The 20,288-nt window shown below is 37.2% G+C and overlaps 1 protein-coding gene across 1 annotated transcript in view; it reads left to right on the top strand.

The window, feature by feature from the left end:
* The first annotated feature begins 278 nt into the window (after window positions 1-278).
* prkci (protein kinase C, iota) overlaps window positions 279-20,288 on the top strand; it is a 34,880-nt gene continuing 14,870 nt past the window's right edge. The window contains exons 1-8 of the mRNA XM_067362565.1: window positions 279-733; window positions 10,022-10,143; window positions 12,591-12,680; window positions 15,829-15,879; window positions 16,037-16,122; window positions 16,247-16,384; window positions 18,176-18,233; window positions 19,110-19,165. Coding sequence (XP_067218666.1) covers window positions 654-733; window positions 10,022-10,143; window positions 12,591-12,680; window positions 15,829-15,879; window positions 16,037-16,122; window positions 16,247-16,384; window positions 18,176-18,233; window positions 19,110-19,165 — 681 coding nt within the window. The 5' untranslated portion in view covers window positions 279-653. The remainder of the gene's footprint in view (window positions 734-10,021; window positions 10,144-12,590; window positions 12,681-15,828; window positions 15,880-16,036; window positions 16,123-16,246; window positions 16,385-18,175; window positions 18,234-19,109; window positions 19,166-20,288) is intronic.

Raw genomic sequence — 20,288 nt, 5'->3', positions numbered from 1 at the left:
AGTCATTTTAAAATTAGTATTAAAATAATTTTCTGATTTGTTATATCCATTTTATTGAAATCTAAAATAAAAATCGAATTTCTTATTTGCCAAATATTTCTATCGTTAAAAGGAATCAGAATCTTCACGAATCGAATCTTCTCAATCTCCACCCTCTTCGAATTGTGTGTGGTATAATCGGAATGCTACCGGACGCTCCCATCCAACCAATAACATCCCATTAGAACATATTTCCACAATACTCCAACATTAATCATATCGCAGATATTCAATATTTGCACCTTCTCTAAACAATCGAGACAAACACTTTTCTGATACTAACAGTTGCTAATAATGTGTAATGTGTGTGTTGGAAATCCCCTTCATCTCCCCCTCCACATTCCGCTGTTTGGATCATTCCGTCTCGAGGCCTGCGCGAGAGAAGGGAGTGTTTCCCGTCAGACACAGAAGTTCTAGTAGTCAGGTTATTTTGGTCAGAACTTTACTAGTTATATTTCAGACAGGCCGATTGGACCACCGGGGTCAACACTAATTTAGTCCAAGTAATAAGTCCAGTTTTCTTACTCAGGTTGTTTTGTTTTTTCTCGCCAGTCGACAGCGGGCTAGCCTCGTTAGCTAAGTTAGCTCGCTAGCCGGAGTACGGAGAGTTCATAATGCCTACGCTGCGGGACAGCACCATGTCCCACCCCGGAGAAAACCCGCACCAGGTCCGGGTAAAAGCTTACTACAGAGGGTAAGTAGTCTGTGAGACTCTGAGCTGTATTTTTAGATGTTTCGATACACTTATACTCTTATTTTGGCCTCTTAATAGAACAGTTTCGGGATATACACAAATAAATGATTAGCCTGCTAACTGGCAGTATTCGCTAAGCCCAAAACAAAACTCTTGATGAAGTTGTCAAGTGAAACCAACTGCAATAAAACAGCTGTTTAGTTATTTCTTTATCTACAGCTGTTGTAGTCGTTCACATAATAGTATACAAAAACAAAGTGATTATATTGTTTGTCAGTTAATGGCTTGTGATGTGTTGTTTTCATCTGAGCTGAGCTGGATATATCTATTAAAACATTTGAGATGTCACATTTAGGTGGTTTTATATGATGGTAGGATATAGGGGAAAGCAAGTCACAGATACCTGTAATAAAATTAAAAATTAAATTATATGCAAAAAGTGTATTCATGTGTCATGAACACAAAATGTAGATCATCATATTATTTATTTAACCCTCTGAAGTCTGAGGATTTTTAGGGCCCTGGAGAAGTTTTGACATGCCCTGACATTTGTGTTTTTATCAGTTTTTTATAAACATTTTAATGACAAAATTGTCATTACACTGAATTCAGCATGAACTAGGCTACCATAATATGTGAGAAACATGTTTGTATTTTTGAAGGAATAACGTTTATGTGGTTATTGAAAAAACAAAAAACTTAAATAAGGCCACAAAACTAATATTTTATATGTGTTCACAAGACTTCTGGATATTTGAGGTTGTAGACTAGAGTTTTTGCTTCAATATTATGTAAAAATGATCCTGCCTACTCGTTTATATAAAACAATGTATTAATTAAAATTTTGCAAGCCACTTTTTGTCAAGAAACACTATGCGTGGAGGCGTGAATCTTTCTAAATGAGAACATTAGTGAATTTAGTTAGTGAACATTAGCAAAATGGGAAGTAAAACAACCTGTAAATGTGTTTATTCCTCTTACTGTTTAGGGAAACAGTTCTTGGGTTGCTATATATTACTTTTAATGTGAATAAATAAGCACAGTGATGTCTAAATGGGTTTCAATCAGAGCTCTGTTCCATTCATGATGACGCTTTACGCTTGTCATGCACTTGAAAAACTCGTACAGCAAGTATCTTCTGCCAGACCTGTTGGAGACTGATTCCTATTTACACTCCCCAAGAGAGCTATTGTGTGTGTGCAGCTGTCAGGATGATTCAATCAGTTTCTGTTCCAGCTGAATTTGTTGATAATAGTTATTATTATCATTGTTGTAGGGGACTGACCGGTCCTCCGTCATTAGTCTCTATGAATTGGCCTCAGTGATGTGAAAATCTTCAAAGAAACCTATCATCCTTGGTTGTGGCGATAGATGATAGTATTGTGTATCGACAATAGTCAGACAGATCGCTGATCACTGATGCCTTTGATAATATTAAGATGATAAATGTCTTTATTATTATTATTATCAGGTTAGTATGAACAAATTCAAAGCGACACACTTCATTACAACATCACAACTTCATCCCACATCAAAATTGAATCGCAGGGTGATCAAGATTTTTTTGTCAAGAATGCTTGTTTAAAAGAGATGCATCATTCTTTTACAGTTGTTGTTTAAAGGGTTCGTGACATGACATTTTTCTTCACCAACTCCATCTTTACTTTCAAAGTTATAGAACATTCTCATTTCCAATGATAATAAAAGTAAACAAGTGAATAAATAAATAAATTAATGATCAAATAAGTAAACTATCACACCCCAACACGCAATAATACTGACTATTATGACTAAAGCCTGGTATATACTCACCGCGTTGAGTGCGTGAGACCCCATTTTGGGTGTGCACGGCATTTTTTGTAACTTTGCGTGCGACTACACTTCCGAAGATGCGTGACTTTGAGGCAGTTCTGGACGAGCAAACAAACGAGCAAACGAGCCTACGATTGCAGAAATAAGCCTTTTTAATGAAAATAAAGGTCCATGTTTAATAAAAATGTTTGGTGAAATTAGAAAATAAGTAGTAGTAGATTATTTTAGTTTTATACAAATGTTGTCATAAGCATATTTTTATCTAATGTCATAAGTAATAATCTCAAGATTTACTGGGTTTACATTGTTTTGTAGTGTGGATTTGGTGAAGTGTAATACAAACAAACATAATCACGTGTGTATCTTACTTCTCACCGCTGCTTCCTTATGGTTTAAAGGACAATTAAGCCGGGTTTCCACCACAGGAACTTTCCCCAGGAACTAGGGACTTTGGGGTGGTACTCTGTGGGAACCAGGGTCTAAATGAAGTTCCAGTAAAAATTTCCCACTCAGAAAGTCCCTGCTCATGAGGTAGTACTTTTTCAAAGTTCAGGAACTTTCGGGGGTGGGATTTGGGAGCTGAACATCCTGATTGGTTGAGTTAATGCAGCATTTAGACCATTTTTACAAGCCTGTTGCGGTGCCTGCAGTAATAGTTGTTTGCTATTCAATTCAACAATAAAGTGTGAAAAATATGACTGATGGACCAACCGACAAAGTTTAAGGTTTATTACGCTTATATGCGGAGGATGAAATCCAGCGGGAACTGGAAAGTCGCGTGCAGTCCTACGTCGCCGGACTAATTTGCCTAATCTTTAAGGTACTTTAGACCACGATGGAAACACAGACAGCAACAGGTCCTGGGGGAAAAAAGTTCCTGGGACAAATTGTTCTGGGTAATTTCGGTGGAAACATGGTTTGAGTCGCCCCCTGCCGTTTCAAAGAATTGAACACCGCCGTGCGCGTCAATTATAAACGCCTCGTCTGTTTAGAAGTGCGGAGGCTCGTGGTGTGAAGTCTGGCGAAAATATAAACAAGGCTGAAGGAGCATATCTCCCACAGTACGATCCTTTGTTTTTGAAAGCTCAGTTTCTGATTTTATTTTGGTTTTTAAGAAATGGAGAGAGCATGAATTGATGGCCTGTACTGTATAAAAATAGTAGCACAGAATTCCTGGGTGTGGATGATTTTGAAACCCACCATTTGTCCCTGTATGTGTGTTCCCTGAGGTTTCTGTTGTTTTTCAGCAGGTCATTTTAGCCAATCTTTGAACCAGTTTCAACCCCCTTATTCTATATAAACTTCTATTGTGGCTGTGATGGACCCAATCAGAGGTTGTTTCTTTTGGTGTGTGGAGGCCTTAATGGCAGGTTTCTGCCTGAATGCAGCTCAGTCTTGAATAGAGTGAAGGACATGTTGTGCATGTGCACCTTTTATGTTCTGTATGAAAGCTCCTGAAGCCTGGTGAAGATAAAATTCACAGTCTTTATCCTCCTTCTCCTCTTTCACTGCTCCCTCTGCTCTCTTTGATCCACTTATTGCTCTCTTTCTGGCACCCATCCATGTTTTTATTCTGTCATGTATTGTATGACTGTAATAATTCTTTTAGAGGATCTGACCTAGGGCTGTTCAACGATAATCGTGATTATCGTGTACAAAGTAAGAGTCTGGGTTTACGAAATATATGAGTGTGTGTTCTGTTTATAATTATTATGTGTATATATAAACACACATTCATGTATATATTTAAGAAAAATATCTTATTTCTATAAAAATATTTATATATAATATAAATATATAATTAAACATACATGCATATATTTTAGGGATGCACCGATACCATTTTTTTAAGGATCGAGTACGATACTTTTCTTATAGTACTCGCCGATACAGTTGCCTATTTATTAATTTCTCTCTCTCTCTCTCTCTTTTGGTGATGTTGCAGTTTTCCAAGCACAACACAGTGACACTAATGAATAAAGGACAGCTTCTTTATTATTACTCTAATGAAAAGAGTAATAATTTTTATGTAATAATTTGCATGTCACAAACTTAAAGAATTTCAGTGTCCAATAACCTTCAAAGGGCATAATTACCCATATATATAATTGTTGTTATATTAAAAGAAATTTACAATCAAATTACAAACAATACAACAAATACTATAGAGATACAAATTAAAGGGTTAGTTCACTCAAAAATGAAAATTCTGTTATCATGCCATTCCACATCCGTAAGACCTTCGTTAATCTTTGGAACACAAATTAAGATATTTTAGTTGAAAGCTGATGGCTCCGTTAGGCCTCCGAACACTTCCTCTCTCAAGATCCATAAAGGTACTAATATTAATTATAATATTAATATTATAAAGTGATGAATATTTTTGGAGCGCCAAAAAAACAAAATAAAGACTTATATAGTGATGGCCGATTTCAAAACACTGCTTCATGAAGCATCGGAGCATAAATGAATCAGTGTGTCGAATCATGATTCAGATCGCGTGTCAAACTGCCAACGGCTGAAATCACGTGACTTTGACGCTCCGAACAGCAGATTCGACACACTGATTCATTGTGCTCCGATGCTTCCAGAAGCAGTGTTTTGAAATCGGCCATCACTAAATAAGTCGTTGTTTTTTTTTTTTTTTTGGCGCTCCAAAAATATTCTCGTCGCTTTATAATATTAATATTGAACTACTGTACTCACATGAACTGATTTAAATATTTTTAATATGTGTTAGAGAGGAAGTGTCATTGCTCCCTATGGAGGCCTCATGGAGCCATCGGATTTCAACAAAAATATCTTAATTTGTGTTCTGAAGATGAACGAAGGTCTTACGGGTGTGGAACGGCATGGGGGTGAGTAATAAATGACAGAATTTTTGGGTGAACTAACCCTTTAAATAAACTTGTTTTTCAGATACCGTAGTTTTATTTACCATGTATACATTTATTTAACATTTTGTTGTTTTATTAACATTAATGACAAATATAGGATACGGTCCCTTTAAGACAGAATCCATGGATACTGACACACATCCTGTTTTCACTCATATGTTTACGTCCACTTAAGCCGTAACCGACTGTATTTATGTGAGTTACTCCATACGCTGACAACTACTTGTGCATTTGACCATTCAGGTGGAAGGAGAACTGATTGTGCGCTGTCTGAGAGAACTGGGATCACGCGCAAGAAAGAGAGAGAGTGTGTGCGAGAGAGCGTGCTTCTGGTCTGTGTCATTCAGCGCGATTCCGCCTATCCCGCCTTCACTAATCGATAATGAAAACTGGTATCGGTGCATCCCTAATATATTTCTTAAATATATACATGTATGTGTGTGTATTTATAATACTTACACAGAACAAACACACATATATTACGTAAACACACTCTTATTTTGTACATGATAATCATGATTATCTTTGAACAGCCCTGACCTATATTGCAACTCTAATCTGAAAACAATTTTTTATGCATGTTGAATACAGAAGTGATGTCACGTTTGTGCATTTGGTCATCATATAAGAGTCCTGCTTAGCTCATGATCAGTGCTCTGCCTGTTTGTCATGGTCATCTTCTCTTATATCGAAATCCCCGACAATTCTCTTAATTTCTTGTTTTATACTTGTAAATTTTTAAATGTTGGTAACCAAACATTTTTTGTGACCATTAAAAAACACATGCACACAAACAGGGAAAATATTTGATGAATAAATGATGACCGTTCCCCTTGACTTTTAGTATCTGTTAGCTTGTTTACACCTTTATGTATAGACCCCTTAAAAGTTTGTAAACATTGCAATGTTTCCTGGTGGGCGGGGCTTAGCTGGAGGCAAAAAGAGACGCTGGACTCAATGTTGACAAGCGTAAGCTAGCATGTTTTAAGAGGGATTTATTAAACATGGATGCAGAAGAAGGTTTAGAACTGTCCGAATATGTACAGTCACTGACTCTGCGGGACCGTGACAGCTATTTTTGTAAATTAATTTAAGTTTTGGATATTTCCTAGACAACATATGAATTACTTTCGGGTGGTTCAGGGAATTTTGTCAAGACTTATTGTGTAATGTAACCTAACGCTGGGCTAACTATGATTATGGCTAGCAATGTGGATTATTTTAAGAGACCATTCAAAGGATGGCACACACATCTATCGCTGTATGTTTAACATTTAAGCTAGCTAGTGCGCTGAAAGTTGGTTGACTTTTCACCTATAAAACAGAAACTTGCTGATTTGTACTAGATAAAACCAACACACCTTTACATATGCATAGATTATTTTACCTGATATGAAGTGTGCACTGCAAGCACCAGTATTATTTATGATCGTTTCCGTCCAGTCTGTACGCCGTATTGCATTCAACCACAATTTGTCGTCTTGATTTCTGTGAAGGAATGTCTGCCGGGATCTGGTAAAACTTTAGTTTTGAACCAAAAGTCCTGTTCCTTCTATTCTGGCAGCCAAAAACACAACAAGACGAAATTTTAAAGTCAAAACCTCAAACTTTTAGCGCGCCCGCTATTAGTTCTTATTTATGTTTTGCCTCCAGCTAGAGCGGTGACGTCACAGTGACATAGGCGATTAAGGGGTCTTTTTGTATATTTAAGAGCAGTAATGAGTATGTGTTCAGTATGCTGTTGTAAATAGAGTGTGAGCTGATCCATGTATGCCCTATGGAGGAATGTGGCTTCACCGCCTCCTTTCAATGATGCTGAGCTCCTGCAGGGTGCATCTGTTCATACTAAGAGAGCGGGGTACAGATCCATCTTCCTTACATTGTCAGTTATGTGCCAGAATAATGTTATATCCTTTGCAAGAGGCAACAGTAAGAGGAAGTGTATCTCTCTGTAAATATTACCAAAAGCACAATTCACTGATGCAGAGCTTTCATTATGTCAGAGATATGCATCACAGGAAGAACAGAGCTGCCCTTTAACTAGCATACAGTAGCTTCATCATAATGACCCTGGATCAGATAAAATCAGCCTTGTGATTTTTCTTTGTCATAAGGTGGTGTGTGTGCGTGTGTGTGTGTGTGTGTGTGTGTGTGTGTGTGTGTGTGTATACACTCCCACTAGTTTCAGTGGCATGTGTGGGTCCGTGCGCTGGCTCGTAGACAGGAAGTACTCCCCTGCTGTCAATAATTAACCAAAACAGTGTGAACACAGTAGAAAACAAAGAGAAAGAAGCTGCTGGGTTCCTGCTACTATGGGAATGTGCTAGTAAAACAACACACTGCTTCCCAGAAACTCAATGTATGATACTCCTTCTGCATGGTATTCATACTTTTGGTGAAGGCTGATGGCATTTTAAATGCATTTCCATAATTACCAAGCTCAAGGGTACAGAATGGCTTCACAAATTTATGATCAGCTTTTAAGCGGACCTATGATTTTTGAACATATTTTGCATCCGCTGTGTGTGTGCGCACAACCAGAATCCACCCACTTCCTTTTTTCCCCCCTATAGATCAGAAAGAGTGTCTAAGATTGAGTTGTTCAGCAAGGGCTGCCAATAGTCGATTAAAATTTTATTAGTTCGTTAGTCGCAGAAAAAAAAAAACTTTGAAGTCACGTGAGGGTCAGGTCCTTGTGGTAATTACAGTATGTTGGGCAGGAAATCCAAACGTTCGACCATCGAAAATGTCAAATTATCATTTGAAACCTTAGTAGTAACAACTTTACATGACTGCTCGCTCTATCGTTAACCTAGATAAATGTGCGCTGTTATTAGGCACATATCCAAGTGTTTGTGCCGAGTGTCGAAGCTAAAGTATAAAGACTCCGGTATACTTCAAACGAAATTCTTTTTCGTTCTTCGTTTAGGGGTAAAATGAAGTTTGAAATGCGTGACCAGTGATAAACTGTAATCGAACATCTGACGCCGCCCACACTGCTGAGATCGACGGTTATATGAATATGTAAATATGTGGCGTGTACTTTCTCTTCAGTAACGAACTAAACACAACAAAAATGAGAAAACAGTAAGCATTTATTATAGAAAGCATAAGAAAAGCGTCTGATCATAACAACATGTGTATGTTAGCACGAGCTCTGCAAATAAGCACTCCAGTCACGTCTTCATATAGCACTTTATTTAATAGATTGCTTAAAATAAAGCAGCTTTACAGTATCAAACATGAAAAACAGTGTTAGTGCCTCATTTCATCAGAAGCACAACTTCATGTTGTACTATAAAGTGGCTATCTAGTGTATTAATGTTTTCACCCGCAGAGATCTTATCTCAACGAACTCAAACACACCAAATGAGTCAAAGACACGCTCCACACGAGTGAAGGCGGAGCCTCAGCGCACACCTCCTATTATGTTATCGTCACTGACCAATGGTAGTACGAAGGTGTTTTGCAGCTGGAGCGAACCTTTCCTGAAAGTTCGCTTTGGCAAGCCGTTTCGAACTTCCAAAAAGAACACAAAATGAATGATTTTGTTCAAAATTACGTCACATCAGTTCATTCTTCGATTTTGTTTGAAGTATACCGGGGCCTTAACACTATTACTGCATGACATGGAGGAGCCGGCGTGATCACTTGCATTTTTTTCCTGATAACAGTGGAAACAACTTAATATACTCTGTCATTTTTGGTCATACAGATAAGAGTAATACATCATTTGAAACTGTAGGGTCTACTTTATTTGTGTAACCTCACAATGCAAGAAAATATTGTGTCACACAGGATGCGCTTTCTGCCGTCTCCAGTCTTTGTGAACTGGAGTACGTCAGAAAAAGGAACCGAAACTTAGATTATAGGCTTGTTTTTGCTTTTATTTATAGCATGGTATAATAAATGACCTGTGGGGTGAACTGTGTATTTTGAGCTGAACTGAGAACACTGAGAATTATTTTACATTGTAGAGCTGCACGATTAATCAAATCAGCAAGTGACAACAAGTGACTGTTAAAAAAAATTGTTCACTCAAGAGATTCGTTCAAAACAGAAATTCATCCAGTAATAAAACAAGTGAAGTCTTTATGAGTGAGTCATTGAATCATTCATTCAATCCAGTTTTTAAAAATAAATAATTCAAATTAATTAAATATTTTTAAATGGACTGCAGCAATTAACATTTTGTCAGAACCTGTACTAAATGACATTACTTTTCCTGAAAGTTCGTTTGGCAAGCTGTTTTGAACTCCCAAAAAGAACACAAAACGAACTTCGTTTTGGCCTGATTTTGTTCAAAATGACGTCACATCAGTTCGTTCTTTGATTTCGTTTGAAGTATCCCGGGGCCTTAACACTATTACTGCATGACATGGAGTTGTCTATTCAGAATCCTGAGAGAATCGTCATCTCTATATTAAACACTTAATTCTCAATTTATCCAGAATCGTGCAGCTCTACTACATTGTGTATAAGGGGCACAATAGCTCACCTTTTAATAAAATATATAATATTCTTGGAATAAACTGTTAATAAATAAACCAGTACTGAATGTCACCTTTTTCTCTTCTAGGGACATCATGATCACACATTTCGAGCCCTCCATCTCCTACGAGGGGCTGTGCAGTGAGGTGCGGGATATGTGCTCCATGGACAATGACCAGCTCTTCACCATGAAATGGATTGATGAAGAAGGTTTGTCATTTCATTTGTGTTTGTCTCTCTGGCCTTATTTACAGCTGGTATCAACATCTGTCCAAGGTGATCCGATCACAAGCAGTCAGCCGAGACTGATTGCCATTTACACCAGGTATTAACATGACTCTCCTGTGACTTCTTGTGATCAGACTTCGAGCAGAGGCTGTCTGATTTTATGACTAAACACAAGACTTGCCAAATCAGTCAGTGCGTTTACAAGCAGTTTTAATTCAATAATTTTTAATTCATTTCATTTTTGCCCATTAACTTTATTTCACTCAATGTTAAAAGAATTTTTTTCTTGAGTTGTTGTTATTGCATTGACTCCATGGACAATGACCAGCTCTTGAGCATGAAATGGATTGATGAGTAAGGTTTTAAAATATATTAAAGTAGAAAAAAGATTTTTTTTAAATTGTAATATTATTCAATATCACTTTTTTACTGTATTCATTTTCAATTAATGCAGCTTTGATGAGACTTGTTTGTAAATATATTATAAATGAATATAATTATAATAACATAATACAGTGCTTCCCACAGGATTGAAATATACTTGCGGTGGTAGCCAGGCGAAAAATCCTCCTATTATTACCCACGGCACAAAAATGGTCTACTACATGTGACAAACAAACAATGTGTGATTTTTAACAGTATTTTTATTTATTGAATTAAATAAGATTGCATTTAATTACATACTAATATTATGCATGATTATGCATTGTAAATTATGCAAGATTACAGCATTTAAATGGTTCACATTTTCCTATGTTCTCCTTGCTGTCATTTAGTGTCTCTCTCAATGAATGGGACACAGATTTTACTAGTAAAATTTATAAAATGAATAATATGTGTCAAATAATGTTCTTAGTCTTTTCTTTCTGTGGGGGAGAAATCAAATTGAATACAGGTTAAAGAAAAAGATATAACTTAGCGTGTGACTTTTAATTATAAACAAGTCCAAAATACACAGGTTCTCTTATTTTGAAATGTCTGTACTATTGCAGGCTGATCCTTCAGATTCTTACAATCGTCTAAAACATTTTATATAAAGGCCATAAAGTAGACATTGTAATAATTCATCAGCTTGAGTTCATTAGCAATCGCTTGGCATAAATCTGCGCTTTTCATTGATTGAGAATCACTTTGAAGCAGTCTGAAACTCTGTTGCGTGAGCTTGTAGAACGCGCAACAGCGCCCAGTTGTGACTTTGCAAAATGTGGCGCCCGTGGGAATGTCAGTGGGAGTAAACAGTTCTGACGCACACATAACGAGCAGGTACGAAACGACTAGTTAATCGATCGCGGATGGTTTCATTATCTTGCGTAGATATAAAAGTATAAGAGGATAAAAATAATAAAAGCAAAAATGCGTCTCCGAATATACTTGGGCGGCCGTTATTATACCTGGGCGGCCCGCCCAAGTAAAGTCTATGTGTGGGAAGCACTGTAATATACATTAATATTACTTATATGTTATTATATATATATTATATGCAACTTTTTGTTGTCCTGGACGCATCAGTATTTACACTTTAAATGAAGTGTGGTCACTTGCGTGTCTGACTACCTCCAAAATTATTGGGACTAAACCTGTGTTTAGTGATGTCCGCTTGTGATCAAATCCCCTGAGACGGATGTTAATATCAGGAGTAAATCTCATTCTGTTCCTCTAACTGTCACCGTAGCAACAAGCTTCCCCCTTGCCTTTCTGCTGAAAAGCCTACCTCATTTGCACCAACACTATATATTACAAATGAACCCACTTTTGGCAGATTGCATTAGTCTCTCAGAATTACCCTGGACTCCACTGGCAGGAATGAAATGGATGGATTTTACATGAGGAATAAAGTGAATCTGAATGCAGTGCACAGCAGGGAGCAGGTTTTATGCTGGAAAGATTGACTGGGTGCGATGATTAACTGCTGCATTAGTCATGCGAGATGGAAAATGGAGATGGAAGAACATTCATTTAAATACCAAAATCTTCACCATTCCATGCTGAGCTTAGAGTCACGCTGATCATTAGCATAGCTGATCTGAGAGGGCCGTCATGGCGAAGAGTTAATCCCTTCTGTCTGCACAAGCTTTGGCACCGATGCCCGATGTCACTCGTTGCCTCTGCTGTGATGTCTGATTGAGGGCCGTGTGTCTACGCAAGCCGAGACAGTCGGAGCCACAGGCTGCTCTTTAGATGACAAAACAGGATTGACGTCAACTTTGGACAATGCCACAGACCCTGTTACTAGTTCATGGTGAAAAACCAAAAGATTTTTGCTTCATGCTCTGCAAACATCATTATAATCATAGCATGTGAAGAAGGGACTCGTTTCTTGTCTCTGTTTTATTTTTCACCCACTCTCTCTGTTTTTCTGTGCTGTCAGGTATGCTGATGTCTTTGGTAAAGAGTTTTCTAGTGAGTGTTCACTGTGTTTGTCATTGCAGGGGATCCGTGCACCGTTTCTTCTCAGCTGGAGCTGGAGGAGGCCTTACGTCTCTATGAACTCAACAAAGACTCAGAGCTCATTATTCACGGTATGCTGGGATTTGGCTTTTGATGTGGGTGGGCTGTAGTGCATATGCTTTTGTGCTTTGTGTAGTTGTCCAGATTCTTGAAAGAATTATGACAGATGAAGTCTTACATCATGTTTTAAAGGGTTAGTTCACCAAAAAATGAAAATTCTGTCATTAATTACTCACCTTCATGTTGCTCCTAACCCGTAAGACACAAATCAAGATATTTTTGATGAAATCTGATTTGTCACTCCATAGACATATATGCAACTGAAACTTTGACACTTCAAAAAATTCATAAAGAGATCGTAAAACTAATCCATATGAATTGAGTGGTTTAGTCCAAATTTTCTTAGATTCAATCAACGATAAACAGATTGAATTTAGGCTTTTATTCACATCTAAATATTCATCAACTCACACATCAGTTGTGGTAAACAGAAGCTCAAGCGTGCTCACTTGCCGATTTATTTATTATGTGTTGTCTGTTTTAATTTTTCTGCATTTTTTGTTTCATAATGGAGGTTAAGTGTTTAAATTAATCACGTGTATCAATACGCGGACATTGAAATCTCTTTTGAATGCTTGCTCGCTTATCACTTTGGAATTTGCAATCATGCTCATCTGTGTATAGGGAGCAGCGGTACTGATCACACATTTTACAAGATAAGATATTTGTCAATGCAGTCAGGATCTGTTGCGCATCACTGCCATCGTCTTGTCAGTCATCTCTCTTTACTCTCGTCATGATAAGTGAAATCCGACTCCTGCTGCGCTGTGCTGTCTGTGTTTCACAAAAACCTAGGGTATGACATAACTCCATCTGGCCATACAACAACGACATTCCCAAGTAACCACACTGTATCTAAATAAAATGTGTACACAAAACCCACCATGCTAAAAGAATGCATGTAGTCCACGGACATGCACAGACTTACAGATAACGGCAATACAAATTCTGAATTTTTTCCTTTTCAAAGCTGCAATTTCTGCCAAAGTTGAACTCCAGCAGCAGAGATAGTAAAATTAATAGTTCATTAAGCTATCAACACACTTCACAAAATTATCTGCCATTCATACTGTAACAGGCAGTCCAAACCCACCACCCAGATGTTGTCGTGACAACTGCCAACAAGCAAATTTTTAAAATGGTTTGATGGCACATAGAGTTGACAGACTATGAATCTAAAATATAGACTAAAATATTCTTGACTGTAAATTTAGGTAGGTTAGATTCTGGGTCTTAGCGCTAGTCTATGATAAACATTGTGTAAGCTTTATAATCTCTGAACACACGCAGAGAACCTTTGGCAGAGGCGTTATTCAGCCTGAGGGTGGTGCTCTAATGTTGATTGACAGGCTTTAAGTACACATGACACACATAGAATCTTAGAATGTTGAATCATAGAATAGAATGTTGAGGAAGAAATTCCAGTGAGGAAAAGAATGTCTATTCTTAAACATACACAACAAATCTATAAAGAGTCTATTCACATGAGAATGTTTAAACCAAAGGATTTATACTTGCCAACTAATTTAATATCGAGTCATTTTATATTGAGGGTGGGTGAGGTAGTTTTTTTTTTTGATTTTATATGCTTGTGTAAAATCTGCCATTGTGATTTCTTCACTGTTAAAATAAAATAAAAAGTAATTTATATGCCTAAGCACTGGCGAAGAACTACCCACAATCCTGAATTGGGATCTGAACAGAGAAGTCGCTGTTAAGATTGTACAGCAGTGAGAAACCTCCCATACGCCTATGAATTGTCTCTAGGAACCTACCATTGTTCAGATCTGTTCAAATAAAAATATTTGGATCATCTTTAATGAGCTGTAATCCGTGACTACTGTTAAAATTACATTTTCTCAGCCATGTGGTTTCTGTTTGTGTTGTGCTGGGAAGCCCTGGGTGCTGTGAAATCTTGTACATTAATTAAAAATTTTGTACATTTTAAAGGATTAGTTCACTTTCAAATGAAAACTAGCCCAAGCTTTACTCACCCTCAAGCCATCCTAGGTGTATATGACTTTCTGATGAACACAATTGGAGAAATATTAATAAATATCCTGACTCATCCAAGCTTTATAATGGCAGTGAGCGGGATCAACGTCCAATATCCATATTTAACAAGATATGAAGTAAAATGTTTATCTTCCGCCAGACCACCTTCCGTATTCTACATACGAGGAAAGTGTAAAACTCTCGCAGTTCAAAACACTTTCGCTACATCCTTGGCCTTCTCTATTCCCTAACTTACAGAAAAAGCTTAACTGATGCAACGCCAGTTCCATTTTTTTCCTTATTTGAATACAGAATGCGGTCTGGTGGAAGCTAGATTTTTTACTTCATGACTTGTCAAATATGGATTTTTTTTTTTTTTTACAAAAACACTTCGCATCAGAAGGCCTTTATTAACCCCCGGAGCCGTGTAGAGTACGTTTATGATGGATGGAAGCACTTTCCTCAGCTCATACTTTTTGATCTTTGTTCACTGCCATTATAAAGCTCGGATGTGTCAGGATATTTATTAATATATCTCAGATTGTGTTCATCAGAAAGAAGAGAGTCATATACACCTAGGATGGCTTGGGGGTGAGTAAAGCTTGGGGTAATTTTCATTTGAAAGTGAACTAATTCTTTAAACATGAAGTATCTTCTGATTGTCTGGGTCTGTCACATTGCACAGTGGTTTTTGTATTCAGTTTGTCACTGGAAACTTGTCTTATCAGATACAGTCAGTCATAACACCATACCACCCATATCCTTTTAAGCCCATGAGCTCAGACGAAGCTCCACATTTTGATGTTCTGACTCAGGTACATACATTTATTTATTTATAACACACCCTGCGGCATCATACAGGTCACTAGATCATTATTGGACAGGAAAGAAAGGATTCAGGGAGTGATTGACAGAGATACATTGTACTGCCTGCTGGGTGAGTGAATTAGTCATGCTGGGGTGGAGACGTCTGGCCACAAGGGCTTTCAGAAAAAGACCCCAACCGACTGTCCGTCAATACTCACTCTTCACACAGGCCTGGACAGACTCTGTTTTTTGACCCCAAAGTCGTTATCCGCTGTCAGATGAGAAGAGGTCACAGAGAGGTCACTGGAACTGTTTGTCAGAGCTTTTTTCACAGTCTCTCTGTCCATCTCTCCACAGTGTTTCCATGCGTCCCTGAGAAGCCTGGCATGCCCTGTCCTGGAGAAGACAGTATGTGCATCTTTCTTGTGATTTTAATTATTATGGTCATTTAGGTCATAATGTTTGGGATATTTGCACTTTATAGTGCATTTATAGTGCGAGTTATAACGATTGAGTGTTAACTGATGAATAGTAGATTTAATTATTGACTCTTAATTGCACTCAGAGTCCATTTACCGTCGTGGAGCTCGACGCTGGAGGAAACTTTATTATGCCAACGGACATGCGTTTCAGGCCAAGCGCTTTAATAGGGTACAAAACTGCTCTTTTTGTTGTTTCTGGCACCTGTTGCGTTACACAATTTGTCTCAATTATATGCATGTGACTTTTTGTGTTCAGTATGGTTTATTGTACCTGTTCCTTCTGTTCTGTACAGCGTGCTCATTGTGCCATCTGCACAGATCGTATCTGGGGCCTAGGCAGGCAGGGATACAAGTGCATAAACTGTAAACTGCTGGTTCACAAGAAATGCCATAAATTGGTCACAGTGGAGTGTGGTAGACAGGTAATACAGGTGAGTAATCTGCATCTTTCTTTCATATTTTCTGTGGAATAAATATAATATAAAATGGATCTGAGAGAACTGCATTCTTATTGGTAGCTAAAATAAGGTAGTTCAAATTTCAGATTCTGTGTAGATTTATATATTACACATGCTATTACTAGGGCTGTCACGATTATGAAATGATTAATTGACTGAAAAATAATTGCGATTATGCTGATTAATTGTCTGTTTAGGACTTTGTCATGCATTTTTTCATACATATCATTCATATATACACACTACTGTGCAAAAGTCTTAGGCACGTCAGTAAACCCCAAAAAGGGTTTAAGCCAGTTATTTACATCTTATGCTGTAGTGTGTCAGTAGGAAATATCAGTTTAGATTTCCAAACATTCATTTTGCCATTAATTGTAATAATCCAGTGAGATTTTTGAATGCACAAGGAGTCTGACAACAGCCGGTGCTCCATACTGAAATCTGATCTCACCATCATTAAATCCGTCTGTGATTACATGAAGAAACAGATGAAACTGAGACTAACTAAATCCAGAAGAACTGTGGCTGTGTCTCCAATAAAAGATGCTTGAAGAAACCTGCCTGCAAAGATACAGTACTGTGAAGAGTTTTAGGAACTTGTGTAAAAATGCTGTAAAGTGAGGATGCTTTCAAAAATACTGTTATAAATAGATTTTATTTATCAATTAACTAATATTAACTAAATGAAATCAATATTTGGTGTGAACACTCTTTGCGTTTAAAACAGCTTTTGTCCAGGTACACTTGGGCATCATTTTTCAGGTATCTTTGCAGGTCGATTTCTTCAAGCGTTTTGGAGACGCGGCCACAGTTCATCTGGATTTAGTTTGTCTCAGTTTCATCTGTTTCTTCATGTAATCACAGACGGATTTGATGATTGTGAGATCAGATCTCCGTATGGAGCATACAAGCTGTTGTCAGACTTACTGTGCATTTAAAAATCTCACTGGATTATTACAATTAATGGCAAAATTAATGTTTAGAAATGTAAACTGATATTTCATATTGACACACTACAGCATAAGATTGTAAATAACTGGCTTAAACCGTTTTTGGGGGGTGAAAATACTGACGTGCATAAGACTTTGCAAACAAATAATCTAAAATTAAAAGAAGTTTATTTTAAATGTATTGTGCAGCTTTTTAATGGGGCAACAAGATATGATATATAACAGAACAAGCATGATAATATGAAACGCTTTAACAGAGAGGCAGAAATCGCTTATGCGCATCCTGGGTGCAAAATGATGTGCTTAAAGCAACACGGCACAAAGAGAGGATATATTGAGCGCCCAAATCCTTTCTATCCAACAGTTTATTGATCATTTGTTTCTTTGTAGCTTTTAAATTCCAGTTATTGTGCATCTGATGCCTTGTGTTGTATTATCCAACACACTAGGTAGCAAGTACGGCAAATAAACAAATAAGCAATAAAATCCAGCAAGATATAGCCAGCCCTTTATCTACAGATCATGCATTATAATGGGAATATATCATATCGGACATAGTTTTACCATGCTAACTGTCTTAACCGAACATGACGCATTGTTTGAATGCTGAACTAAGAAAATTTGACAGCCACAGTGGAGGGAAAATGAGTTTTCATGAACTTTAAAGGTGTAAATATTATTTTGTCCTTCACATTAGATCAAATAACTGCGATTAGACAGTTATTTAATTATCGCAACAGGCCTAGCTATTACTGCTAATAACACTTTGAATCTCAATCTATCTTTAGCTTTAATCTTCTTATTATTCTTCTAGGACCCTTTGCTTGGAAGAATCGATTCTGGGTCCACTCCATCAGAACACGCTGATCAAGGTACAATAGACTCTCATCTGTATTTGTCATACACTACACATGCATCATTTCTGTTTACTACATTTTCCTTACCCCTTTGAACTTGAAGAGCAGAGTATAAAATCAATTTTCAGAAAAAAAGAGATTTCGATGAAACTCAACTCACAGTGCCTCTGGACACAGAATAATCAACCTCTTGTGCCTTGCCCAGACTTTTCAAATATCTTTTTTATTTCTTGTCAGAACATAAATATTCAAGGTATACTTTACTTTTCTGGAACTGAACATACAATTTCCCTGATTTTCTACCTGGAACAAGGTCATAAATAACCGTATAAAAAACATTCTGCCCACAGATCCATTTACACAAATCAAAAGTCAAGTAGATAACCTTGTGTTTTGTTCAAGCCCTGTGTTTTGTTGTTAGCATCATCACTAACTAAAAAACTAACTTGTAATTCAGAGGTGTTAAACAATGTTTATCTGAGTTACTGCATTCATTAAGTCACTAAATTGATTCACAAAGATCTATAGCGGCTCATTGATGCCACTGATTTTCATCTTGAGGGGTTTTAAATGACTGGATGGGCTAAGCTGATGTTTTCCCTTTAGTAATTAGGCATGTGCTTGCACTGAAACAGATTGATGCATTGAGCAGCCTACAAGCGTGAGTCTTCTCACAAGATTAAGCTTGTTTGTTGGAATTAATGACGTGAATAGGCTCATGGCTTTAGTTACAGTGCTGGTCAGATAAATTTCAATCCCTCTGTTTTTTTTTCAAGAGCTTTATTTATCAAAGTGCCTGATTTGGTTTAGAGGCTTGTGAATCAGATTTGTATTAAGTATATTAATATAAATGAGTGATGACTTTCCCTGTTTCTCTTTGTTGTTTCCCAGTTCTAGACAAAAAGAACTCAACAGAAAGTATCAATCACGAGGGAGAGGAGCATGAGGTAAGAAAGTTTGGCCTTGTTTACTCCTAGTATTAATTAATCAGTTCACAATTATTAAATTCTGCTTCCCACAAACTCCATCTCTGCGATCACTGTGAGTTTGGATTATAACGTGCATTTGAAAAGCAACACGTGCCAACCATCTTCCAAAATTTGTAATGATTGTTATTATTGAATACTCGTATTGAATGGGGGACGGTTCTTTTTTTGTCTTTAGCCAATCACTTACATGTTTGATGTTCTCGTTGACTCTTCCATTGTGGAAAAGCATTTACCTCACAAACGCGGTGTAGACAAATGTGTTATTACATGTGATTTGAACAATCAGATCACACTTTCTACTTGTTGATTGAATTGGTCAAAATCAATGTAAGTACCAGGTGTAAATTGGACCATTACAAACTCTGTGTGTGTGTGTGTGTGAAATTAGAGGAGCTTTCAGTACACTCTCAGACCAATGATCAGGCTGGAGTTGTCATTCAGAGAAGAAAATGGGGGTGTGCACAAGGTTCATTCGTATTGATTTCCTTTAGAGAAGCTAATAAAGTAACCTTCTATCAGGGTCATTAGCATCTGATTAAGGGCTTGTGTTTCTTTAGCTCTGTCGCAGTCATGGGAAATCATACGGCACGAGGGACAAACGAAAGGGAAAGGACAGAGAAGAGCATTAATAGATGTAAACCAGAAAGAAGAGGGTGTGATAATTGTGGCCAATGCGTTTTGGAGAAAAACATTTATTTCATTATGTGAAATAATAATAAATTATTTTCATTCAATGAAAGATTAGATTTTCGCTAATTCTATCAATTAAAGATCAAAAGGCTAAACAATGCAGATTTATTTTTACAGTCATCTTTGATTATATTTACCAAGAGTGCCAATCATTCTGACCACATATATATATATTTTAAATGAGCATTTTTTTTACCAGGCTCACGATTAGCTTCATTGATTTCACTTTAATGGCAATGAAAAGGTCATTAGTCAGTTATTGAAATGCCTTATTTTTTAAAATGTCGCTTTAGTCAATTCAATGGTATTTAACAAATTTGACTGTCTTTTTTGCAACAACCTTTTGAGTCCAACTCTGCACAACAAGACATAGTAAAATCAGTCAGTTTTA

This window comes from Chanodichthys erythropterus, chromosome 16 (genome assembly GCF_024489055.1).
Source record: "Chanodichthys erythropterus isolate Z2021 chromosome 16, ASM2448905v1, whole genome shotgun sequence".
NCBI lineage: Eukaryota > Metazoa > Chordata > Actinopteri > Cypriniformes > Xenocyprididae > Chanodichthys > Chanodichthys erythropterus.
Note: the sequence above shows the minus strand (reverse complement) of the source record. Positions and strands in the feature narration are given on the sequence as shown.